This window comes from Microcaecilia unicolor, chromosome 7 (genome assembly GCF_901765095.1).
Source record: "Microcaecilia unicolor chromosome 7, aMicUni1.1, whole genome shotgun sequence".
NCBI lineage: Eukaryota > Metazoa > Chordata > Amphibia > Gymnophiona > Siphonopidae > Microcaecilia > Microcaecilia unicolor.
Genome location: NC_044037.1, coordinates 43,380,094 through 43,406,539, shown reverse-complemented (window position 1 = coordinate 43,406,539; position 26,446 = coordinate 43,380,094). Strand labels below are relative to the sequence as shown.

At 43.9% G+C, this 26,446-nt stretch overlaps 2 protein-coding genes across 5 annotated transcripts in view; one reads left to right on the top strand and one right to left on the bottom strand.

Annotated features, from left to right (window-relative positions):
* MAP7D3 (MAP7 domain containing 3) overlaps nucleotides 1-26,446 on the bottom strand; it is a 387,643-nt gene that overhangs the window by 34,644 nt on the left and 326,553 nt on the right. The gene's annotated exons all lie outside the window — the stretch shown is intronic.
* FHL1 (four and a half LIM domains 1) overlaps nucleotides 1-26,446 on the top strand; it is a 129,803-nt gene that overhangs the window by 94,024 nt on the left and 9,333 nt on the right. For both annotated transcript variants that reach the window (XM_030210059.1, XM_030210057.1), the window contains 3 exons: nucleotides 9,396-9,570; nucleotides 17,912-18,081; nucleotides 19,523-19,709. In XM_030210059.1, the coding sequence (XP_030065919.1) occupies nucleotides 9,396-9,570; nucleotides 17,912-18,081; nucleotides 19,523-19,709 (532 nt within the window). The remainder of the gene's footprint in view (nucleotides 1-9,395; nucleotides 9,571-17,911; nucleotides 18,082-19,522; nucleotides 19,710-26,446) is intronic.

Here is a 26,446-nt window from a genome sequence, read left to right as displayed (position 1 = left end):
GAAATCAAAACAAAATAAAACATGGAAAAGGAAATAAGATGATACCTTTTTTATTCGACATAACTTAATACATTTCTTGATTAGCTTTCGAAGGTTGCCCTTCTTCATCAGATCGGAAATAAGCAAATGTGCTAGCTGACAGTGTATATAAGTGAAAACATTCAAGCATTACTATGACAGTCTGACAGGGTGGGAGGATGGGGGTGGGTAGGAGGTATGCATGGGGACATCAAAGCATATCATTGATATTCTAACAGGATAAGTGTGGATAGGTGAGGGGAGGGTGATCAACAGAGAAATACAGCTTTATGGTTTATAATGGGCTAGGAACCCCAGATCCTTGTTAAGTCCTTTCTGTTGGGTGTTAAAATATTCAATCATTCTGACTTCAAAGGTCTTACGTTCTTGTATGGTAACTTTAAAACCATACAAGAACGTAAGACCTTTGAAGTCAGAATGATTGAATATTTTAACACCCAACAGAAAGGACTTAACAAGGATCTGGGGTTCCTAGCCCATTATAAACCATAAAGCTGTATTTCTCTGTTGATCACCCTCCCCTCACCTATCCACACCTATCCTGTTAGAATATCAATGATATGCTTTGATGTCCCCATGCATACCTCCTACCCACCCCCATCCTCCCACCCTGTCAGACTGTCATAGTAATGCTTGAATGTTTTCACTTATATACACTGTCAGCTAGCACATTTGCTTATTTCCGATCTGACGAAGAAGGGCAACCTTCGAAAGCTAATCAAGAAATGTATTAAGTTATGTCCAATAAAAAAGGTATCATCTTATTTTCTTTTCCATGTTTTATTTTGTTTGATTTCTATTGATAATCTGTCTGTTCAGGAAACCCAGGAGGAAGCAGTATTGATAATGGCCATAAGATGGCAGTGTTTTCTATTATAATAATAGGTTATGTGATCTGGTGAGCAATGCTACAGTGCACCTCCGTAGATAGATCAAAGATCTTAAGTGTATGATTATAATTTATGGTGGGATTATAGAGCTAAGAATAAGGAGAGAAAAGAAGACATTGTGGATGTGCAAGTAAAAACTGAGATGAAAGAAATGTATTTTGAGATGTAAAAAGGAGTGTTCAGATAGGAAGACTTGAAAAAGAATGTGCTGAATGGTGGTTTGGGAACTGAAAAAGTGGGTAAATTGAGTAGAGAGAAAGGTAAAAGATGTACCTCAAAGCAAAACAAAACAAAAGCATAGAAGCTAAACTAGGGCATGTCAATTGCATCCATTCTGCCCATGCTAAACATGTGTGGCAAAACTAATCATGGAAGACATTCAAACAAAAATGGAAAAATAAAACACAATAGGAAATCAGTGAAGGCTTTGAAGCCGATAAATATGTGACAAATAGAAGATATCAGCAAGCCTTTTCTGTCTGACAGAATTCTCTGCAGCCTGCTGCTTGGATTGTACATACATGTTATTTATAAATTAGAATAATAAAATTTAACTATGTTTACATGGCTAGAATGTGCTTATGGTACAGCTTTGCAATCTGCTGCAGTGCTTCTTATCCCGGTCAGGTTTTCAGGACATCCACAATGAATATGCATGAATGAGTTTTGTATAGTGAGGAGGCAGTGCATGCAAATCTATCTCACATATTTTTATTGTGGATATCTTGAAAACCTGACTGGCTAGGTGTGCCCCAAGGACTGGGTTGAGAAGCACTGCTCTACGTACGTTCTGAATAACTGGCTCTTGATACAGCATAAGACAAGGTTTTATAACTATTTTTCAATCAGCTCAGAAAGTGGTAATAGAGCTCAATACAATTACATTTACATTATCAAATGATTTCTTGATCTGAACTTCATTTCAAACAAGGAAAACACACAAAAGTATTTGATGCCTCTCATTTTAAAATATCACGCCATGCTATTACTGAGCTATTTGCAAGAAATCTGTTTCAGCCAAAATCACCAACGGATAAAGCATTAAGGGGGCTTTTTACTACACTGTGGTAAAATCTGGGCTTAGCACGTCCAAATGCAAGACTAACTTTCCTGTGCACTAAGCCCCGGTTTAACACAGCACTTGTTTAAGCTTTTTTGTTTTTAATTGCAAGACATGTACTAATGTTCCTATCAGTGCACGGTACCTGCAAAGAGTTAACATGTGACCACTAACCCCCCGATATTCAGCCAGCGGCGGTCATCGTTTTTTAAAATGCTGATCGTCGCCAGCTAAATTATGCCCCAATATTCAGTGCTGGGCCATGTCCAGGCACCGGCACTGAATATTGGGGGATAATTTAGGGTGGGCAGGCTTCTGGAACCTATGTAGGCCCAGTCAGCTACAGCTGCGTAAGTTATGCAGTGGCAGCTGAATATCAAGCTAGAGACCGAATAATTTTAAAGTTTTTTTTCTTTAAAAAAAAAAAAGCCCCTGAGCCCCATCCCACCCCTCCTGACAATGGCCTTTTTCCCTTCCACCCTCCCCCTGCCTGTGGCAAGAACCACCCCCCCAGAGGGCATCTGCCCCCTCCAGCCTGTCAGGTAGGCCCTCCCATGGGCCTACTTATAGCCCTGGTGGTCCATGGTGGTCATTGGGGGCAGGAGCGCAGGCCCCTCACTCCTGTCTCTTGCGGCTGCTGAAGGAAAATAGTTGCTGTGATCTCTCGCGGCTGCTCACTGTACTACATAGTACCATAATCTGCCTTAAGAGGTCATGGCAGCCATTTTCCTTCAGCATCTGCAAGAGGCAGGAGTGAGGGGCCTGCACTCCTGCCCCCAACTACCACCATGGACCTACTAGGGCCTACCTGGATGGTCGGGGGGGGGGGGCCTTCGGGGGAGTGGGGAAGGAAAGAGGGCCATTGTTGGGGGGGAGCAGGAGGGGGCTCTGTTTTTTTTTTTAAACAAAGAAAACCCCCAACAAAACAAAAGTTATTTGGGCCCTAGCCTGATATTCAGTGCCGGGACCCAGATAACTAGGCCAGACAAAGTTAGGACAGCTTTTGAGCTTCCTAAATTTGGCCGCTTAGCTATGAAGGTGCTGGCACTGAATATTAACCAGCACCCGTATAACCCTGGGCTGCTCCCTCACACTACCCTCCATATTGCCCCTGACCTGCCCATTTTTTTTGGTGGCCATCAGAGTCGATATTCAGTGGCATTGTCTGCTTTAGTGCCACCAAATATTGGGGGTAGGCAACAACTAGTTATTTAAGCGGGCAGGAGCCTAGAATATTGGTCTCTTACTGCCTATTTAGGAGGTGCTAATTGCTCTCATTTTAACCCTATGTTATCCAATTAGCATATGCTAGTGGTGTACTGAGGGCAGGGGTGGTGGGGCAGTCCGCCCGGGTGCACGTGGCAGGAGGGGTGCAGGGAGCAGCCACATGGCTGTCAGCTCCTCTGGTTCCCTGCTCTCTCTGCTGTTACTTCCTATTCCGTGGCAGAGGGAGCAGGGAACCAGTGGAGCTGGCAGCTGCGTTGCTGCTCCCAGCACCCCAGCAGGTAGGAAGAATGCACTGGGGGGGGGGGGGGGCTTGGAGGTGATGCGCCGGGGAGGGAGGGTGCTGCATCCGGAGGAGGTGCGCAGCGGCGATCCGGCCTGGGTGGCAGCCAACCAAGGAACGCCACTGGCACATGCTAATCATAATGCACTAGGTGGATAACATGTGAATGCCCATTCCCCGCGAATTTGAATGATGGGAAAGCAGATACGATGAAAAGTTGATAAAAAGCTTTTATTGTGGAATAATGGATATAAAGGTGCCTGACACAGCCGTGTTTTTCGCTCAGCAGGACTGCTTCAGGAGCGATACTTACACCTTATCGTGTGGCACTGCCACTTCAACCAATTACAGGGGAGATCTCTGCTCATTTGTTTTACCTTGAGTGAAGTAACAGTACTGCAAAAATGTTGTTGACACTATGAAGAATGGTGCAGAGGTGACTAGTGTGATAATTAGGTAAATCTATACAAGCACTTACGGACACTAGTCAATCATGAGCTTGTCAAGACTGTTACAGTATTTTGCTTTTGCAAGGAGAAAACCCTCAGAAACCTATTGGATTTGCATAAATCCTATGTTTACAATGGCAGGACTTGTATGCCGTTGTTAAGTTTCTATCATTGGGAAAAACTCCTTGTGTTTGCTTTATTGCTTTTCAATGTGCTAGACTCAAAATGTCTCTCAATATAAGTGCATCTTAAATTTAGATTACACTCTATGCAATAGCGCCAGGACAAAAAACAACTGCACTTAGCTTAAAGTCCGACGGGGCCGCCGTTTCACCCATGAGGCTTCTTCAGGAACGTGCACTGTCGGATGTGGCTTATAGAGGTCTGTAAAGAACAAAATCAATTTCATCACAAAACATTTCTTTAACTAAGCTTTCTCTCTCTAACGTTGGTTCACTTACTTTCGGTAATTGAATTTCAAACAAAATGGCGCCAGCGCATCACACGCTGACTTCTTCCTTCCTTCTGAACAGCTGGTCTTAAAGAGATATGCCTGTGTGGTGTCTGCTAGTAGAATACGTGCCAATCTATTTTGCTGTTTAAACCCTCAGGTTCTAACATATTCAATTTAAAAGTCCATTTTGCCTCCCTGCGTTGTAATAACAGCTTTTTATTCTCTCCTCTCTGGTTTCTGCTCTCTACCTTATCTAGAATGCAGTATTTAAGGTCTTCAAAAGAATGATTCACATTGGTGCAGTGCTCTACTAACGGTTCTTTCATGTTTTTCCTGCTGATATTAGATTTGTGCTCAAGCATCCTAGTTATAAATGGTCTAGTTGTCATGCCCACGTAAAGCTTGTGACAAGGGCACTGGATGACATACACAACGTACTCTGTTCTGCAATTGGTACAGTGGAATAAAGGGTATTCATGGTTGTTCCGGATGTCTCCTGGTTCTCTTCGTATCTTTCCCAACGCACCTTCAGAGTATATTCTAATGGCTCTTCTTCCACCCCCATCCCGCTCTCTGTTGGGGTTCCTCAAGGTTCTGTCCTTGGACCGCTTCTTTTCTCGATCTACACCTCTTCCCTGGGCTCGCTGATCTCATCACATGGTTTCCAGTACCATCTCTATGCTGATGACACCCAGCTTTATCTCTCCACTCCCGACATCATGGTCGAAACCCAGGCCAAAGTTTCGGCCTGCCTTTCAGACATCGCTGCCTGGATGTCCAACTGGCATCTGAAACTGAACATGGCAAAGACTGAGCTCCTTGTCTTTCCACCCAAACCCTCTTCTCCTCTTCCCCCACTTTCCATCTCTGTTGACAACGCTCTCAACCTCCCCGTCGCTTCAGCCCGCAATCTCGGCGTCATCTTCGACTCCTCCCTCTCCTTCTCTGCCCATATCCAGCAGACAGCTAAGACCTGTCGCTTCTTCCTCTATAATATTAGCAAAATTCACCCATTCCTCTCTGAACAGACCACCCAAACCCTCGTCCACTTGCTCGTCACCTCTCGTCTTGACTATTGCAACCTTCTTCTCACTGGCCTCCCACTTAACCATCTATCCCCCCTTCAATCTGTCCAAAATTCTGCCGCACGTCTTATCTACCGCGTGAACCGATACTCTCATATCACCCCTCTCCTCAAGTCACTTCACTGGCTCCCGATCCGCTACCGTATACAGTTCAAGCTTCTCCTTTTAACCTTCAAATGCACTCAATCTGCAGCCCCCCAGTACCTCTCTACACTCCTCTCCCCGTACGTTCCCACCCGTAACCTCCGCTCTGAGGACAAATCACTCCTATCTGTACCCTTCTCCACCACCGCTAACTCCAGACTCCGCCCCTTCTGCCTCGCATCACCATATGCCTGGAACAGCCTTCCCGAGCCCATACGTCATGCGCCCTCTCTGCCCATCTTCAAGTCCTTACTCAAAGCCCATCTCTTCTCCCTTGCTTTTGGCGCATAACCACCTTCCCCACTCATGATACCTACACTGACTACATAGTTTGTAACCTTTAGATTGTAAGCTCTTTTGAGCAGGGACGGTCCTTCCCCATGTTAAACTTGTACAGCGCTGCGTAACCCTGGCAGCGCTATAGAAATGCTAAGTAGTAGTAGTAGTAGTAGTATGTCTTTCAAAATTTTTGTCTGTATAGTGATTTTACAGATCTGACACGTGCCACATTTGACATGCCCCTGGATCTTTTTGTTAGCACCGGTTGATGTTGGTAACGCTGCTGGACATAATTCTTCTTTCAGATTTTTGCCTCTTGCAAATGCTATCCTCAATTTAGTTTCTTGAAACAGAGGATTAATTTGCATAATTTCTCACCATTTCTTCAATATTTTGGTGATCTCTGGACTTGATGCATTATATTTTATTACCATGGTGCATATGTCATCCAGTGCCCTTGTCACAAGCTTCATGTGGGCATGACAACTAGACCTTGTCCTGGCGCTATTGCATAGAATGTAATCTAAATTTAAGATGCACTTGTATTGAGAGACATTTTGAGTCTAACATGTTGAAAAGCAATAAAGCAAACACAAGGAGTTTTTCCCCAATGATAGAAACTTAACAACGGCATACAAAAAGTCCTGCCATTGTAAACCTAGGATTTATGCAAATCCAATAGGTTTCTGAGGGTTTTCTCCTTGCAAAAGCAAAATACTGTAACAGTCTTGACAAGCTCATGATTGACTAGTAAGTGCTTGAAGTAACAGTACCACATGGTATAAGTATTGACCCCTGAAGCAGCCCTGCTGGTCAAAACACAGCCGTGTTGGGTACTTTTATCCGATTTTCCACAATAAAGGCTTTTTTTAATCAACTTTTCGTGTCTGCTGCTTCATCATCAATTCTATTGGGATTAGTGGACTGCTTGCCCATCTGTTTCCTGGGTCATTCCTCACCCATGCCATGCTCCCTCAAAAATCAGTAATGCATGGGTTACCACACACAGAAAAAGGCAAAATACCACAAAACACTTTAATGTGTTCTGTGATCGTCTGCCTGTGCGCTCTAATGCATGCATAAAGGGCTTGTTGCCCTTTAGTAAAACGGCCTCTGACTGAGTAAATGCTGTAACCAAAGAAAAATTAGTGTTGGCTGCTAAAAGTGTTTTAGTCATATTTATGCTTAAAGCATTCGTATAGAAATAATGTTCAGTGCAGCAAGCACACAGATTGCTTTGACTCGAACTGCAACTCAACTGAGTAATTTTCTAATTACTTGCTGCTCTCTGAATTTATATTTTTCATATTTGCAAGTATAATGCCTATTGTTTCTAAAATTGACTCAAACTTCCCATTTTATTTAGTTTAGAGCAGTGTTTTTCAAGCCATTTCTGAAGTTCTCCTAGCCAGCCTGGTTTGCAGGTATCCACAATGCATGGGACAAGTTTTGATTGTCCTGGGGGCAGTGCAAACAAAAATGCATATTCATTGAATCCAATGCATATTTATTCAAAATCCCATTCCACATAATCATTGTCCTGGGTAAAAACTGTGAGCCCTCCAGGGACAGAAAAATACCCACTGTACCTGAATATGCACCTCTTCAACAGCTAATGGGCTTGCAGATGATATACATGAAATTTAAAATAAAAAAATACTCCTTGTGCATATCCTGAAACTCAGGCTTGCTTGGGGGACTCCAGGAATGGCTTGAGAATACTTTTTGTTTCTTTATCTATGATCTTAATACCACCGTTGGCACCATAAAATTTAAGGATGCTAACATTGGCGTCCTTCTACTGAGCTGCAGCAGAAAATGGTCTTAGTGCACCTTTGCAAGGGGTTTTCCCCGCAAACTAAGGCCATTTTTAACCCTTTTCTATTGTCTGTATTAATGGCCGTTAATGTTGTCATTAGTGCGCGGCCATTAAAAAATTAGCACATATGTACTTACTGCCACCCATTTTGTAGGCAGTAAGGGCTCAAGCGCTATTCCTGCAGTAACCAGTTAGCATGTAGTAATGTAGCTGCACTAACTGATTATTAGCAAAGGAGAATTTCTTTTGTTGTTACATTTGTACCCCACGCTTTCCCACTCATGGCAGGCTCAATGTGGCAGGCAATGGAGGGTTAAGTGACTTGCCCAGAGTCACAAGGAGCTGCCTGTGCCGGGAATCAAACTCAGTTCCTGAAGACCAATGTCCACCACTTTCTGCCCCCAGACATGCCGCCTCATTAAAAATGTTTAAAAATTATCTCAGCATGTGGTTAACATGCATACATTTGGGACTTTCCGAATCCCACGGTACACCATCTTACGCTGCGTTAGGAACATGTTAGCGCCTAACACAGGGGCTCTTTTACTAAGGTGCGCTAGCATTTTTAGCATGTGCTAATATTACAGTGTGCTGTTAGTGATGTCCATATGGACATCGCTTAAATTTAGTGCACCCTAAATATTAGTGCGTGCTAAAAATGCTAGCATGCCTTAGTAAAAGAGGCCCACAGTTAGAAAAAGGGCCTCACATTTCAGATCATTACAGGCAACTTAAGAAAGAACACCAACATTAATAAAATAAATGGAGTGCAGGAGTGGACATGTGGTTAGAGCACCAGCCTTGACATCCAGGGGTGCCTGGTTCAAATCCCACTGCTGCTCCTTGTGATCTCAGGCAAGTCACTTAGGGCCCCTTTTACTATGCCGCGTAGGCGTGGACATGCGCCAAATTGGAGTTACCGCCCGGTTACTGTGTGGTCCTTGTGGTAATTTCAATTTTGCCGCGCGTCCGCTATGTGCGTCTGAAAAATATTTTTTATTTTCGGGCGTGCGTAATGGACATGCACCAAGTGGTATATGATGCACTTAGGTCATTGCTGCCCAGATTCTTTACCACTAGGTCTATGGCTGACGGTACGGTAAGGTCTGAGACCCAAAATGGACGAGTGGCAATTTTGATTTTGCTGTATGTCCATTTTTGGCAAAAAAAAGAGGCCTTTTTACAGGCACACTGAAAAATGGATCGGCGCTCACTTAAAACCTGCGCCTACACTACCGCAAGCCATTTTTCAGCGCGCCTTTGTAAAAGGACCCCTTAACGCTCCATTGCCTCAGCTACAAAATTAGATTGTGAGTCTTCCAGGCACAAGGAAATACCCCCAGTGAGCAAAATCATAATAAAATAAATTGTAGACTACTGTGCCTGAGTAATTCATTTAAAAATCTTCTTGTTTCAGTAGATGCAAAACACAAGTATTTCCAGACACATCATTGATTGTGTGTTCATTAAAAGTCTGCAGATCATTGCACAATACACGAGAATTCAGTTAGTTCATTTTCAATAACAACAGAAAAGGAGAACTTTTTACCCAATGAGTAGAGGCAAAGGAAATCATGTTACCAATTTCAAGTTTTGCAGTTGGCATACACTATATAATAAAACAAAGAGATTGGCATAACACTGATTTGAGATTACTGTTTCCTCATAGGAGGTGCATTACAAAAACCGTTACTGGCATGACACCTGCTTCCGCTGTGCCAAGTGTTATCACCCTCTGGCTACCGAGCAGTTTATTTTTAAGGACAACAGGATTCTCTGTGGCAAATGCGGCACCAAAGAGGATTCTGCTCGTTGCAATGGATGCCACAAACATATCTTACCAGGTCTGTAACTGTTGGGGGTTAACATATCTAAGCTGGAATGAACTGAAAAAAAAAATGGACACAAACCACAAGCTAACATTTTTGGTTGTTGGGCCCAGCCTGTTGCATTGGGTTGTGAAAAGCTGTATTACTGGCAGGGTCAGATAGTCTGCTGTTCCCTTGCAGAAGCATGGAAGGTTCTCTCTTTCCAGGAAAGCTCTTTAAACCAGTTCTCTATCACATTTATTTATTTATAAGATTTCTAGCCCGCATCATCTACAGTTCTGAGCAGGTTACAAAATACATTGCCAAAGACAAATACAGACTATTGTTCACCTGCAAATAATCTGAGAATTTAATAACTATCAACACTGGTCCTTTAGACTAAAGTGTTTAGTCTGAAATTCACATTAGTAAAATTATTACCTTTTGCTATGGTAAAAAATCCATTTGTGAATATCAATGGATAATACACACTTTACAAACTTTGGGGCCCTTTTATTAAACGGTATTAACATCTGGACTTAACGTATTTTAATGTGGGACTTTCCTGTATACTAAGCCCAGATCTATTGCTGCAGTAATTAGGGCATTAATTCTGTGTTAATTCAGTTAGTGGGCGCTAGAAGCGCTGAAAGCTCTTCCATGCCCATTCCCTGAATTAAAAAAACAAAAAAACAAATAAAGTGCAATTAGCACATGGAAACAGGCTAATTACCGCACAATGCTTTAACAAGCTTTTTGGTAGCCTGTTTTTCACATGCTAAGTGCGCGTTAGGGCTTTTAATGCCCTTTAGTAAAAAGGTCCCTTTATTTTGGTTAAGCCTATCAGAATAGGTTTAGTCTTCCACTAATCCAATGGTTCTCAACCTAGTAACTGGACTCACACAATACATCAGCTTTTCAGGATATTCAAAATTCATATGCATGAAAGTTGCCTGCAGTGCCTCCATCGTATGCAATTCTATTTCATCCTGTAAACCAGATTGTCGAAGGCATTTTTGTGGCCCTGTGCTATATATATTAGAAACATTAAAAGAAAACTTCAGCAAAAAGGAGGGAGCATATGCTTGAATATAGGATAGTATCATGGTCTGGATGTGTAAAATACTATCTACAGAAAAATAAAAAATATATCCCAGACAAGCTAGTACTACCCAACCCATCCACCCTTTGCCTCAATTTTTTTCTCTCTCTCTAGTGTAGGGGTACTTGATTTCAGTCTTCAAGGGCAGCTAATGGGTCATGTTTTCAGAGTAGCCTACTGAATATAAATCTATCGCATGCATATTTATTAGGGATATCCCGAGTATCTGACCCATGTGTAGCTGGACTGAACTAACCAAATTCACAGGGAGAAATTCACATTCCTTTCTTACACACCTTGAACAGAACTGCAAGAAAATAAAGTATGGCGTTCTCTTATGTGAATTCCAAAACATTCTCTAAAAACTTATTAGTATCCTGTTTATAAGCAGTAAAAAGTAATCGCAGCAGGCTGCCAAAATGTGTGTGTTCCTGTGCGTTTGCAGAAAAAACATTCTGAGCCCTTGCTCCAGAAACGTGTCAATTGACTGAGTAGGGGTGGTGGTCTATTGCATGAATGCAGCCCAGTAGAACTGAAGCTATAACATTTGTTTGGAAGAATAAACAGTTCTACAACTAAGAGTATATAGAACTAGAGTAGGTAGGTTACTCTACTCTGGAGCCTATCAGAACCTTTGATTAAATATATCATTTTTGCCCTAGGCAGTGAAGTGTTTACCCCACCCTGAAGCCCACCACCACCAGCCAGCAGCTTGATTACAATTACATGACACGGTGGTTAAAAAAATATATGCATTACCTGCTGGGCTGCTGCTTGCAATTGCATGTGGTGCAGAGCATCCTGGCTCCTGTACCTTTTGTTTGGGGCTGCAAGGGAGTGCTCAGCAGCTGTGATGATTGTGTGATCGATTATTGGAACAGACTAAATCATCTAAGTAGACCCGGCCAGCAGGGCAGGCACAGTGTGGGATGGAGGAGCCTCGCCTGTGACACAGTCGGCAGCCTTTCCCCTGAGGCATTGCATGCGGCGTCAGCAGCAGCATGCCATGCGCGCTGCGGGAAGCAAGGCAGTACAGTGTGCAGCTGAGGAGCAGGAGCTTTTATGTAACAAAAAATAAACAAACAAACCAGAGAGTGGTGCAGGCGCAGCAGCTGAGAAGGTAGGTCGGAGAGTGGAGACCGCGAGAAGTGAGAGCGGCAGTGGGGCGATATGGGATGGCAATGCAGTGCTCACGCTGGCTTACTGAGGACCAGATTTAAGTCAGAAGAGCTGTGTCCGACTGCCAAAAAGCAGGTGGGACTGGAGGTGGCTGAGTTGCAAGGGCAGAAAGGCTGTGGCTGACAGTTTTCAGCGCTTAAACACTGGGTGGGTCTGGGCCCACCAGTAGCTACACCCCTGTCAGGTGTATAAATAAAGGAGAAAGTCCAGTTCCTAAAGAGATTGATCGGGGGGGGGGGGGGGGCTCTGCTCTGATCCACAGCTGTCCCCCGAAACAGAGAGTGCCAAAGAGAAGAGGAGGGATAGATCTCTGGGGTGATCTGATCCTGATCCTCAGAAAAGAGTGAGTAGCAGAATAAAGCTACTGCTGGCCTATAATTTATTTAGTACATTTATATCCCACTTTTTCCCACAGGTATGCAGGCTCAAAGTGGCTTATAATGTAATGATAAGGCGGTCGCCAGATCAGTTGTTATACAGTTACAATCAAAAGAGATAGGATAAAAGGAACAAGGGAAGAAGAAAAGGGGGAAAGGGCAAAAGAGTCTAAAATGGTCCATGAAGATGCAATTAGGAAGGACTGGTGGTTATATGATGAATCCTAGGAGGAGGCTATCCGAGACAGGCTGGGCTGAGGTAGAATCCAGAAGCTGAGATGATTGGGTTAACAGCTTTCAGCAAGACAGTCTGTAATGGAGAGCTGTGGCAGGACCTTCGAGGCTAGCTGAGAGAAGTATGCCTTCGATGTCAGGGAGCGAGGTGAATCGTCTGGACAGACCATGCCGACCCTGCATGGTGGAAATGAAGCTATAGTCCGCCCCCCAACCGTCCACTCCAGCCCCCATGACAGCCGGCGCAGCGATTCGCTCATTCTTAATCTTTGATAAGGAAAGGATTTGTATGCTGGGAGTGATAGAGCCAGTGAGTGCTGAAGCCCTGAGAGAGATACGAGGTAAAGCCCAACACTTGGATGCTGCTAAGCTTCCCTCATCTAAAAAAAAGAGGACCACTGCAAAACACATAACCACAAGAGAGACAGTGAGTGAAGTGTGACTGGAGCAGGGGTGTAGCCAGAACTTAATTTTGGAGAGAGCCTGGGAGTGGACTGGGGGGGGGGGGGGCGGCATACATTTTCTCTCATCCCCTAGCTGCTGCCACTGCCACATCATACCTTTGTTGGCGGGGATGCACAAGCCACGCCAGCTGAAGAGATTTGTCGCTGGAGACCCCGCCTGTGCTGCCTGAGCAGTGAGGAAGCTGGCAGGTGCTTTAGCCTCCAACGCCGACACATCTGCACTGAACTGAGCATGTGTGGAAGTGCCAGCATCAGTGGCTGGAGCATCCCGCTGACTTCTGATGCTCAGGCAGGGGCTCCAGCAAATCTCTTTGGCTGGCGGGGCTCCAGCGAATCTCTTTGGCTGGCAGTACTTAATAAGCATCGCTGCCAGCCATAAATCTGGTGCTGCAGGTTTGGAGAGGGGTAGATAGTGGGGTTCTGAAGGGGTGTGTTGGGACCGCTGCTTTTTAACATATTTAGATATGGGAATAACTAGTGAGGTAATTAAAATTTGCCGCCGACACAAAGTTATTAAAAGTTGTTAAATTGAAAGAGGATTGTGAAAAATGGCAAGATTACCTTACGAGACTGGGCATCCAAATGACAGATGATGTTTAATGTAAGCAAGTGCAAAGTGATGCATGTGGGAAAGAGGAACCCGAACTATAGCTACATGATGCAAGGTTCTGCATTAGGAGTCTCCGACCAGGAAAAGGATCTAGGAGTCATCGTTGATGATACTTTGAAACCCTCTGCTCAGTGTGCTGTGGCAGTAAAGGAAGCAAATGGAATGTTAGGTATTATTAGGAAAGGAATGGAAAATAAAAACGAGGATGTTAAAATGCCTTTGTATCGCTTCATGGTGCGACCACACCTTGAATACTGTGTGCAATTCTGGTCACCGCATCTCAAAAAAAGATATAGCGGAATTAGAAAAGGTATAGAGAAGGGTGGCGAAAATGATAAAGGGGATGGGATAACTTCCCTATGAGGAAAGGCTGAAATGGCTAGGGCTTTTCAGTTTGGAGAAAAGATGACTGAGGGGAGATACCTCAATTACTTTATCTTACCCTTGTAACTTTACGCCATCCATGTCACTTTCACTTTATTGTACTTTACTGTTTGTTTCCTAAATGCTGTAAGCCACATTGAGCCTGCCAGTGGTGGGAAAAGGTGGGGTATAAATGATATAAAATAAAATAAATATGATAGAAGTATATAAAATAATGAGTGGAGTGGAATAGGTAGATGTGAATCGTTTGTTTACTCTTTCCAAAAATACTAGGGCTAGGGGGCATGCAATGAAGCTACAAAGTAGTAAATTTAAAACGAATTGGAGAAAATATTTCTTTGCTCAGTGTGTAATTAAACTCTGGAATGTGTTGCCAGAGAATGTGATAAAAGCAGTTAGCTTAGTGGGTTTAAAAAAAAGGTTTGGGTAGCTTCCTGAAAGAAAAGTCCATAAGCCATTATTAAAATGGACTTCAGAAGATCCACTGCTTATTTCTAGGATAAGCAACATAAAATGTATTATACTGTTTTGGGATCTCTGACAATTTTTGTTCGGTGTTACAGTCTATGGTCTAGAGTGGCCTTGATTACTGCAGTGCAATATATTTGGAACTCCAACCCAGTCACTTTTGAGCCATGCAATTAGTACAAAATGCTACAGCTAGGTAATGACTAGATGTGGATGATTTTTTTGTTGTTGTTAAATTGATTGCTTGTGGCATGCAGGCTTAAGCTTAAAATTTGTTGGCTAATTTTTAAAGTGTAAAGGGACTATTTAAATATCCCAGATTACCTGATAAAGCTGTTGGGTTGCTTTGTCCTAGGTATATGTTGCAATCTGAGTCTGCCAACTTGTTTACTGTACCATCACTGAAATCAATGGCTTTCTCAGCCATGTGTCCTTGTCTGTTGAACATATTACTTTCTCATGTTATAGCTGAGACTGATGAAAAGCAATTTAGAAAGTCTCTGAAAGACTTCTTATTCAGTGAAGCATTTAGGAACCTTTTTACTAAGATGTGTTAGGCACTTATGCACACCTAATGCAGCAAAATCTGGACTACCCCAGGGCGAACTACAGCATCACACGGTAGGTTTTGAATGTCTGCATGCTAACTTGTGCTAAATAATTTTTTGTATTTTATTTCGGAGTGGATGTGCCAGGGGTGGAGAGTAGTGTTCCTGCGCTAATCAGAGCCGGTGGTGGAAGGCGGGGCTGGTGGTTGGGAGGCGAGGATATTGCTAGGGAGACTTATACGGTCTGTCCCAGAGCCGGTGGTTGGGAGGCAGGGATAGTGCTGGGCAGACTTATACGGTCTGTGCCCTGAAAATGACAGATACAAATCAAGGTAAGGTATACACAAAAAGTAGCACATATGAGTTTATCTTGTTGGGCAGACTGGATGGACCATGCAGGTCTTTTTCTGCCGTCATCTATTATGTTACTATGTTATGTGCTAACTGGTTAGCAAATGGATAGCACAGGAGCCCTTATTACCTATAAAATAGGTGTCGGTAAGTGATCCTATGGTAATTTTTAAAAATGGTTGCTCACTAATGGCAGTGTAACAAAGAGAGGGAACGAAGCACAAAGTCCAAGCAAAAAAACAGCACAAAGGGCCTTTAAAAACAAAAGGGACACAGTGCTTATGTTAAAAACCTTTAATAATCCAAATTGGATTATTAAAGGTTTTTAACATAAGCACTGTGTCCCTTTTGTTTTTAAAGGCCCTTTGTGCTGTCTTTTTGCTTGCTCACTAATGGCAACATTAGCGCATGGCCGTTAATGTAAAAAATAGAAAATCTGGGTTTTTATAGCAGTAGCATGCAGGAAAGAACTGTGTAAGGTTGCGCTAAGGTCTATTTTTGCTGCAGCTTTGCAAAAGGACTCCTTAGTTAATTAGGAGCCCTTTTACAAAACTGCAGTAAAAAGTGGCCTTAGCACATGCTTACATGAGTCATTCCCACTTGCTAAGGCCATTTTTTTCCACATGGGTAAAATGGCTGAATTTCCAATTTTTTTTATATTAATGGCTATGAGCTAATATTCCCATTAGCGTGTGAGCCCCGATCACCATCTATTTTGAAGGTGGTAAGGGCTCATGTGCTAACCACACACAATGTAGCTGCGCTGATTAGCAGAGAACACACCTACTCTCTGCCCCATCATCCACCCCCAGCGCTAAAAAATAAAACCTATTTTTTAGTGGGTGCTGATGGCAAAATTACTGCAGGATGCCTGAGTGTACCCTATGGTAAGGCACTTCAAGCTGCGGTAAGCATGTGTTAGTGCTTACTGCAGCTTAGAAAAAGAACCCCTTAACTTGTAAAGGATTGTAAATGATAAAATATCCAACCTCTATCTTATGAAGTTACAGGTAAATTCTAAGTTATGTTGTAATGTATGGGTTTTATGTAATTATCATGGATGCTAATTTGTAAAACATATAGGGTGCTTTTTAAAATCAATATTGTGGTAAATAAAAGTGTTTTAAACAAATAAAATATATCATGACCTCTTGTTCTAGGAATTTATTTTCACTGAAAAAAATGTTTGCTTCTTTTACATGATGTGCTCATTCACACCTCCTTCCTTCCCACATGTCCAACAGAAAGATAATAATACACAAAGGAAGTGGGAATGTCGGAGGGCTAGACACACCTCAGGATCAATAAAGTTAAATATTTATTGCTCTAGTGTATATTAAAAAAAAAACAAGAAAAAAACATAAAATCACTACATAAAATTCAATGTATGTAAAACAATACACAATAAAATATCAGTGCTTAAAAATCAGCATTACACAATAACTGTAAAATCAGTGCTTTAGACTCATTTATTGTGTAATGTTGATTTTTAAGCACTGGTATTATTATTTGTTTTTCAAAGTTCTGTGAAGAGGAGGAAAGAAGTGGCAGGAGAGGGGGAAAGGACCTGGCACAACCAGGTGTACCCCACGTTAGGCATCTCTACTGACTTACACCCCCCCCCCCCCCAAGCTTAACTGAACCAGGGAACCAGGAACCAGAACCACAGAAGTACAAAAACCAGGAGCTTGTGAGAGGCCATCTACCACCTGCTGGAGATAGAGAATACTGACTGACCAAGGAGCATATGGTTCTATGTGGCAGAGTTCAGTTTGGTACTCTCTATCTTCATCTGATGGTAAATGGTCATAACACACAAGTCTCTGGATTTGTCTGCTGCTGATGACAAGGAAACACTGATTCACTGTAGCCCAGCAGTTAGGGGACTTGCTTCATTCAAACTGTCCTCCCTTCCTCCACGATAGATTTACACAGCCAACACAGATACATGCATATATGTATATGCTCATGCACACACAGACACAAGGCATGCTTTGCAAGCTTACATTACCATACCCCCCTCCCCCCTTGCCATATCTTTGTCCACACTGGGCTGGCTGTTAGCAATTTTAATGTGTTTAATTTTCTTTGTTGTAAATTCTACTGTGAAACTTAGTGACTAAACCATATAGCTGTCTAAATGGTTGCTATGTTCAGTGACATCCACAGATTGTACTGTGTAGTTTGCTACTGGATATGTGTACTCCACTTAGTTGTGGAGAAGCATAGCAATACCTGTTGCCTTGGGACAGTTGCACCCTGTGGTTAGACTAAAATTCATCAGTTGAAATTGGTTATGGTGACATCTAATGGTTAGATATGTTATTTTGACATTGGTTTAAATTAATTATTCTTTCCAGATCAATGGACTGTTTGGGTAGAACTCCATTCTAATCACCCCTTCCCTCTTTCCTTCAGATCAGATATGCACAAACAAGAGGCAACCCCCCTCGCCCCCCCCCCCCAACACACACGTAAAGGGATTGGAAAGAATTTCATGAAGTATGCTCAGTCTCTCCATGCTTTCCCCACTTGTTTTCCTGTGTAACTAATCATGCTTGATTATATTAAGTTTGCTCCCATTTTGGAGGTGTGTAGCACTGACCAAATTTCAATACCCTTGGCCAATTACATGTACTTCTGTGTCTTCTTTATTGCAGGAAGCCGCAGTGTTGAATACAAGGGCAGTGCTTGGCATGAGGAATGCTTTATCTGCAGTCAATGCAAGAAAGCCATAGGTACTGGCAGTTTCTTTCCAAAAGGAGAAGAGGTCTTTTGTGTCAACTGCCATGAGCAGAAATTTGGCAAGAACTGTGTGAAATGCAAGAATGTAAGTACCAAAAGAGGGTTGTTTGTTTTTTAAAGGGGCTCATCATATTGCACCTTTAAGGAGCTATGGTAGGGGAGTCTGCATTAACATTTAAAGCAATTTACACAGAATAAAATATAAACTTCCATTATAATCTGTACAGTGAAGGTTGGTACTATCTAAATAAGGACAGTAAGACCCAGATGAGCAGTGACTAGGAATGATTTGGATCGGTGGAATATGAAACAATGAAATAGAGCAAAAATATTTTATGAGCTTTTCTTATAGAATGTGTTTGCGTTATGAAGTTTCAGCCTGGAATTTGATCCAGTGTACACATTTGTTAGTGAAAGAAAGGAGTCCAGGAAGAATGAAAGCACGAGATTATGGAAACAAGTTTAAAATTCTAAAAAATGTGGAAAACCCTATAAACCCTAAAATTAGTTCTCTTATTCCATGTGGAGGATTCTAGTGGGCGTGGCCTTAGTAACTGTATCAGCACTTTATTTTGAAAACTCTGTCCAGTCTTTAGACTGAAATATTTTTAAGACTGAAAAAAAAAATGTAAGACACTTCAAATCTTAAGTCAAATTTCCTAGATAACTTCCTAGATGCAACCAGGGACGTAGCCAGACACCCAATTTTGGGTGGGTCTGAGCTTAAAGTAGGTGAGCATGACAACCCCGGCCCTTGCTGCTGCCCCTCTGAGCAGCATCTCTCCCTCCCCACCAGGCAATCGATTGGGTCACTTAACTCCATACCCCCAACCTCCCCAGTATCTTTAAAACCTTTAGTCTTCACCAAAAGCGAACAGCAACTCATTCCCCTTGCTTGTGCTGGCTCCGAGTCATCCCTCTGATGCAACTTCCTAGTCCCACGAACAGGACATTGTGTCCAGAGGGCCGGTTCGGGCTGGTGCGAGCAAGAGGAATTAGGTGTTGCCACTGCCGGCAAAGACCTAAAGGATTTAAAAGTCAGGGTAGTGGCATTAAGTGATCCCCCAATCTCCTGGAGGGAGAGATGCTGTAAGTCTTCAGCTGGCGAGGCATGGGGATCTCCACCAGCCACATTGTTGTTGTGCCACTGCTGGGTGGGCTTCAGTCCAAAGTGGGTGGGTCTATGCCCACCCGTGGCTGCACCACTGGATGAAACTGTAGAAATATTATAGAACTAGAGACAATTAATATGCATTTTCCCTTCATCTTATAAAATTATTGTTCTAACAATGAAATGTTTTCAGCATTAAATTAGAGAACATACAGATTACAACAGTACAGTTTGAAGCAGCATGGATAAACTATTTTTTCTGTTTTTTGACAATTTCTGGTTTCTTGCACAAGTCTGCTGTTCTTAATCAAAGGTCAATTTTGGTAAAATGAGCGTTTTTTTGTAATCTTATATGTAGGGAACTGAACAAAACTGCAGTTCTACTTTTAGTTAACCTTACAAACTTGTTTACTAGCCCATTACTTCTGGAGGAATTACTTACCAAGATCAGCCCTGGCATGGCGAGTGCTTTGTGTGTGAAACATGCAAGAAGAAGCTTGCAGGGCAGCGCTTTACCGCTGTGGAAGATCTCTTCTACTGTGTGGATTGTTACAAGACCTTTGTTGCAAAGAAGTGTGTCGGGTGCAACAACCCTATCACTGGTATGTACATCAGCCTTTGGCTTTCTTGTGAACATTAGGCAAAAACAGAATATTAAGACGACAAATAGAACACCGTCGACTAAGTCAGTGGTAGCACCGGTTGCTGCACTATTGAAGACCTGGATTTAATTGCCAGTTTCTCTGTGCTAGGAATGTTCCTGGGGCCATGTCTATTATTCCTGAGGTGCGGGAGAGTCCGACAGTAAGAGGTGGTTGGTGACTCACTTGTTTGGGAAAGCTGAAGGCCTAAGGTGGGGCAGGGACAGAATGGGGACAAGGAGGGAAAACAGGGCAGACAGCTTCCTCCAATGTTGTGACTAGGGTAGACAATTTTAAAAGGGACAAAAACCATGCTACATGCATATGTTCTTTTACCACTGTCCTGCCTATGATTTCCTATATAATAATTCTCACCTCCAATGTTCTAATGTGCCTGGTACCGTGGCTCCCTCGGAGGTGGTCTGCTAGGCAAGTTTAGAATGCACTGACGTCAGTGATGTCACTGACAGCTGATTCCAAGGCAAGGGGAGGAGTAGGGAAACACGCGGAGCGTGTTTCTTACTCCTCCCCCTGCCTGGGAAACAGCTGTCAGTGCCCCCCCCCCTCGGCGCAACACCCAAGCCCCTGCCCTGCAAAACCGCGAGCCAGGCAGGGGAGGAGTAGTTTCCCTACTCCTCCCCCTGCCTACCAATCAGCTCTCAGTGCCCCCCCTCGGCGCAACACCCAAGCCCCTACCCCCCCTCGATGCATCACCCAAGATCCTCCCCCCGGTGCATCACCAAAGCCCCTACCCCCCCCCCCCCCGGGCACATTAACTCCCTCGCCACCCGCAGCCGCCAATACTAACGCTGTCCAGCCGCTGCTGCTTCTCCTGTGGAGCAGCAGCGGCCGGTACAAAAAGAAAAAAGCCAAAAAAAGATTTTTAACCTGAAACGCGGCTCCGTAGACAGCCATCTGGCATTGGCTGTCGTCACTGCAGCCGCTCCTCCTCTCCCCTCCACGTCACTGCCCCTGCAGGAAGACCCCGGAGGAGCGCAGCGACGTCAGAGGAGAGAGGAGGAGCAGCTGCAGAGATTGCAGCTAATGCCAGATGGCTGTCTACGGAGCCGTGTTTCAGGTTTAAAATCTTTTTTTGGCTTTTTTCTTTTTGTACCGGCCGCTGCTGCTCAACAGGAGACGCAGCAGCAGCCGGACAGCGTTAGTATTGGCGGCTGCGGGTGGCGAGGGGGCTGATGTGCCCGAGGGGGGGGGGTAGGGGCTTGGGTGATGCGCTGGGGGGGTAGGGGTTTGGGTGATGCGCTGAGGGGGAGGGCAGGGTTGCTGGACATGGGTGGCTGGAGGGGGGCAGGTCGCTGGACATGGGTGGCTGCAGGGGGAGAGGAGGGTCGCTGGATATGGATGGCTGCAGGGGGGGCAGGGAAGAGGGAGGTGGTCCTGAGACCAGATGGGTGGCTGCAGGGGAGGGCAGAGGAGACAGAAGGGACGCTGCAGGGGGAGCAGGCGGAGAGGAGGGTCGCTGGACATGGGTGGCTGCAGGGGGGGCAGGGGAGAGAGGTGGGTCGCTGGACATGGGTGGCTACAGGGGGGGCAAGGGGAAAGGAGAGGAGGGTCGTTGGACATGGGTGGCTGCAGGGGGGCAGGGGAGAGGAGGGTCGCTGCACATGGGTAGCTGCAGGGGGAGAGGAGGGTTGCTGCACATGGGTGGCTGCAGGGGGAGCAGGGGACAGAGGAGGGCCGCTGCACATGCGTGACTGCAGGGGCAGAGGAGGGTTGGTGGGGAGGGGGTCCTGAGACCAGATGGGTGACTGCAGGGGGGGCAGGGGAGACAGGAAGGACGCTGCAGGGGGGGGGATTACCTTGCTAGCGCCCATTTCATTGCCTATGAAACGGGCCTTTTATACTAGTATTTAATAAAACTTCACATAACGAATAAACCAATTTGTATCAATATGAAATTCAGCTCCACCACCTCACTGAATTTTTAACATTTTTATTTGTATTGATCTAAAGCATGTACAAAAGCAGAAATATTCAGTTAGATCTTCACAGATAATGTACAACATACAGCAATATTTCCTCCTATTGCTGTTTTAGTATGCCAGGTTTGCTACGTATGTAGGGTTTGTGTTACTGCCAAAATATTTGCTGGTGGAGAGTTTGAGTTGCTGTTATTGAGCTGACCCTAGAATTTGTATGTTATTCCACTCAATGAATAAATAGTTAGCTTTGGAACTCATTACCAGAGGATGTGGTAACAGCAGTTAGTGAATCTGGGTTTAAAAAAGGTTTGGACAAGTTCCTGGAGGAAAAGTCCATATTCTGCTATTGAGATAGAAATGGGGAAAGCCACTGCTGTCCCTGGGATAAGTAGCATGGAATCTTGCTACTATCTGGGATTCTGCCAGGTACTTGTGACCTGGATTGTCCACTGCTGGAAGCAGGATACTGGGCTAAATGGACATTAGAATACCAATTTACTTCCCGCTAGAAAAACAGAAGTCAAATTGCTACTGATCCCTACACAGAAATTAAACACTAGAATACCCCACTTCTGTCACACCTGTAAAATAGGTAAAATTACAGAATTGACCACCAATCAGAAACAGAAACCTTGAGAAGTCAAACTTTGCATGTAGTGCAAGACTGGAGAAACAGAAGACTTAATTAGGCCCTGCTGTGCCTTCTAAGGGTTATTTGTTCTAGGCCAGTGATTTTCAACCTTTTTCATCTCACAGCACACTGACAAGGCACAAAAATTGTCAGGTCACACCATTAGTTTTTTAAGGTTATATATTTTATCATTTAACAAACGAGTATTAATATTGTGTTTAAAGTTCAACAATTACATTTTTAATCATTGTTTTATCTTTATAGTTGAATATTTTTATTGAAGACACAAGTTGGCCTAATTAAGTCTTCTGTTTCTCCAGTCTTGCACTACATGCAAATTTTGACTATACATGCATTCAAAAACATGGAAGGCACCATTCAAAAAATATTCTGATTCTCATGTCATCTGAGCTATAGCAAAATAAAACTCTCCACTACTAAGTACATTGTGATATACAAAACCTGAAAAAATCCTAACATTCATGTATAAATACAGTGGGGGAAATAAGTATTTGATCCCTTGCTGATTTTGTAAGTTTGCCCACTGACAAAGACATGAGCAGCCCATAATTGAAGGGTAGGTTATTGGTAACAGTGAGAGATAGCACATCACAAATTAAATCCGGAAAATCACATTGTGGAAAGTATATGAATTTATTTGCATTCTGCAGAGGGAAATAAGTATTTGATCCCCCACCAACCAGTAAGAGATCTGGCCCCTACAGACCAGGTAGATGCTCCAAATCAACTCGTTACCTGCATGACAGACAGCTGTCGGCAATGGTCACCTGTATGAAAGACACCTGTCCACAGACTCAGTGAATCAGTCAGACTCTAACCTCTACAAAATGGCCAAGAGCAAGGAGCTGTCTAAGGATGTCAGGGACAAGATCATACACCTGCACAAGGCTGGAATGGGCTACAAAACCATCAGTAAGACGCTGGGCGAGAAGGAGACAACTGTTGGTGCCATAGTAAGAAAATGGAAGAAGTACAAAATGACTGTCAATCGACAAAGATCTGGGGCTCCACGCAAAATCTCACCTCGTGGGGTATCCTTGATCATGAGGAAGGTTAGAAATCAGCCTACAACTACAAGGGGGGAACTTGTCAATGATCTCAAGGCAGCTGGGACCACTGTCACCACGAAAACCATTGGTAACACATTACGACATAACGGATTGCAATCCTGCAGTGCCCGCAAGGTCCCCCTGCTCCGGAAGGCACATGTGACGGCCCGTCTGAAGTTTGCCAGTGAACACCTGGATGATGCCGAGAGTGATTGGGAGAAGGTGCTGTGGTCAGATGAGACAAAAATTGAGCTCTTTGGCATGAACTCAACTCGCCGTGTTTGGAGGAAGAGAAATGCTGCCTATGACCCAAAGAACACCGTCCCCACTGTCAAGCATGGAGGTGGAAATGTTATGTTTTGGGGGTGTTTCTCTGCTAAGGGCACAGGACTACTTCACCGCATCAATGGGAGAATGGATGGGGCCATGTACCGTACAATTCTGAGTGACAACCTCCTTCCCTCCGCCAGGGCCTTAAAAATGGGTCGTGGCTGGGTCTTCCAGCACGACAATGACCCAAAACATACAGCCAAGGCAACAAAGGAGTGGCTCAGGAAGAAGCACATTAGGGTCATGGAGTGGCCTAGCCAGTCACCAGACCTTAATCCCATTGAAAACTTATGGAGGGAGCTGAAGCTGCGAGTTGCCAAGCGACAGCCCAGAACTCTTAATGATTTAGAGATGATCTGCAAAGAGGAGTGGACCAAAATTCCTCCTGACATGTGTGCAAACCTCATCATCAACTACAGAAGACGTCTGACCGCTGTGCTTGCCAACAAGGGTTTTGCCACCAAGTATTAGGTCTTGTTTGCCAGAGGGATCAAATACTTATTTCCCTCTGCAGAATGCAAATAAATTCATATACTTTCCACAATGTGATTTTCCGGATTTAATTTGTGATGTGCTATCTCTCACTGTTATCAATAACCTACCCTTCAATTATGGGCTGCTCATGTCTTTGTCAGTGGGCAAACTTACAAAATCAGCAAGGGATCAAATACTTATTTCCCCCACTGTATGTCATAAAGAGTAGCACTTATTCCTAGGATTCAAATAGCAAGAACCCTACATATGAATAGGCAGCACTACAAACATTACATTGGGCCCCAAAACACCAATATACCTCCACCTACTGGTAAAACAGAACAAGTGGGACAGCTGAAGATCTCTATACAGAAGCTACATGTCCACAGAATTCTATACCCCAGTCACATGCAAAACAAAGACGGACCCTCACCACATACAGAATAGGATCACAAATTAGAAATAGAGATATAAAGACAAAAATTGAACTGGGAACCCCAAGAAGTCAATCTAGGCATGTACCACCACATGGAAGAAATAAAAACAGAATTGCATTTCCTCATATACTGCACATAATACAAAGACATCCACGATGTACATTTCCTAAACTAAATGAAGTTAATACATTCAAAATAAAACACTTTTCTACCTTCGTTGTCTGGAAATTTTTCCCATCATGTTGATCCTAATTTTTTTTTTCTGCTTTCCTCTCTGTCTTCTGCTCTTGGAAACAGCATGGCAAGTGATCCACAACATCCAAAACAGCAGTGTAAAGGAGCAGATCACAATAGAAGAACATCTTTCAAAACACTTTATTCTTGTGAGGTCTAGGAGTAAAAACAGAAAATCCCCCATTTTTGGTCCCCCACTCCACCTTACCTTGTAGCCTGACATCTGCATACTTCTTCTCTCCAACCCCTTCCCCAGCATCTCCCTATATCATTTCTCTCCCGTCCCTCCCTTCCTCTGTGGTACAACACCCCTTCCTCTCTCTTCCCTCCCTCTCCTCCACGTTCAGGCCCATCATTCCTCTTTCTTCTCCTCCATCCCTTGGACCCATCATTTCTTCCCCCCCCCCCTTGAGTCCATCACTTCTCTCTTTCTTCCCCCTTCGACTCAGGTCCTTCACTTCTCCCCTCCTCTTCTCGGGTCCATCACTTCTTCCATCTCCCACCCTTCAGGGTCCGTTTTTTCTCTCTTTCTTCCCTAATTCTCCTCCACTCCCCAGGTCCAGCATTTTTCTTTTTCTTCCCTTTCTCTCTTCGTGGCTCCAGCATTTTTCTCTTTCTTCCTTCACCCCCAGGTGAAACTTTTATCCCCGCTCTTTCTTTCTAACCCCCCCCCCCCAACCCAATCTACCATAAACCACATCTTCAAGGAGGTTCAAAATTCACAGCCACTGTTTGCAGACTGCTCAGAAACTCTCTTCTGTCCCGGTTTGCCTCCAAGTAAACAGGAAGTTGTGTCAGAAGAGGGCACATTGTGACAAAAAAGATTCCGAGTAGGCTGCAAGCAGCAACTGTGATTTACTGCTGCTGCCAGGGAACCTCTTTGGAAGATGTAGTTTAAGGTAGGCTGGGCAGGGGGGAGGGAGGAGAGTGGGAGAAATGCTGGTTCACAAAGGGGGAGGCACTGGGCCTCCTGGTGCTCTGGGTCCTTGGGCACTGCTTGGCTGCCCAAACGGTCAGTCTGCCTGTGTCCGTGGCATACCTGGGGAACGGCAGATGCATCGGTTGAAAAACTTTGCTCTAGGCCTTGACAGTTAAGTTTCAACCTTTGGCAGAAAGTTCAAGTTTAAGATTATGGGGGATAAAGGTTTTACATTGTTTAAACTGGTTAGTAAATAAAGGGGTCCTTTTATAATCAGCGCTAAAAAGTGGCCTAGGCTATCACAAGTGTGGATCTTTCCCATGCACTAGGCTATTTTTTGTGCTGCTGGGAAATGGCTGATTTTTCTATTTCTACAATAATGACAATGCTCTAATTTTCCCATTTGCGCGTGGCCATTACCTCATGAGTATGTACCGATACCAATTTTGTAGGTGATAAGGGCTTATGTGGTAACCGTGCACTAATTGATTCACGCATGGCAATGCAGCTGTGCTAACCGATTAGTACAGAATATGGCTACTCCCCACCCCTGCCCCCAGCACTAAAAAATAAAAACTACATTTTAGCACATGCAAAAACTACCGTGGAATGCCTGAGAGTGCCTTGGGTTAGTGCATTTTAACCTGCAATGAGCACATGCTA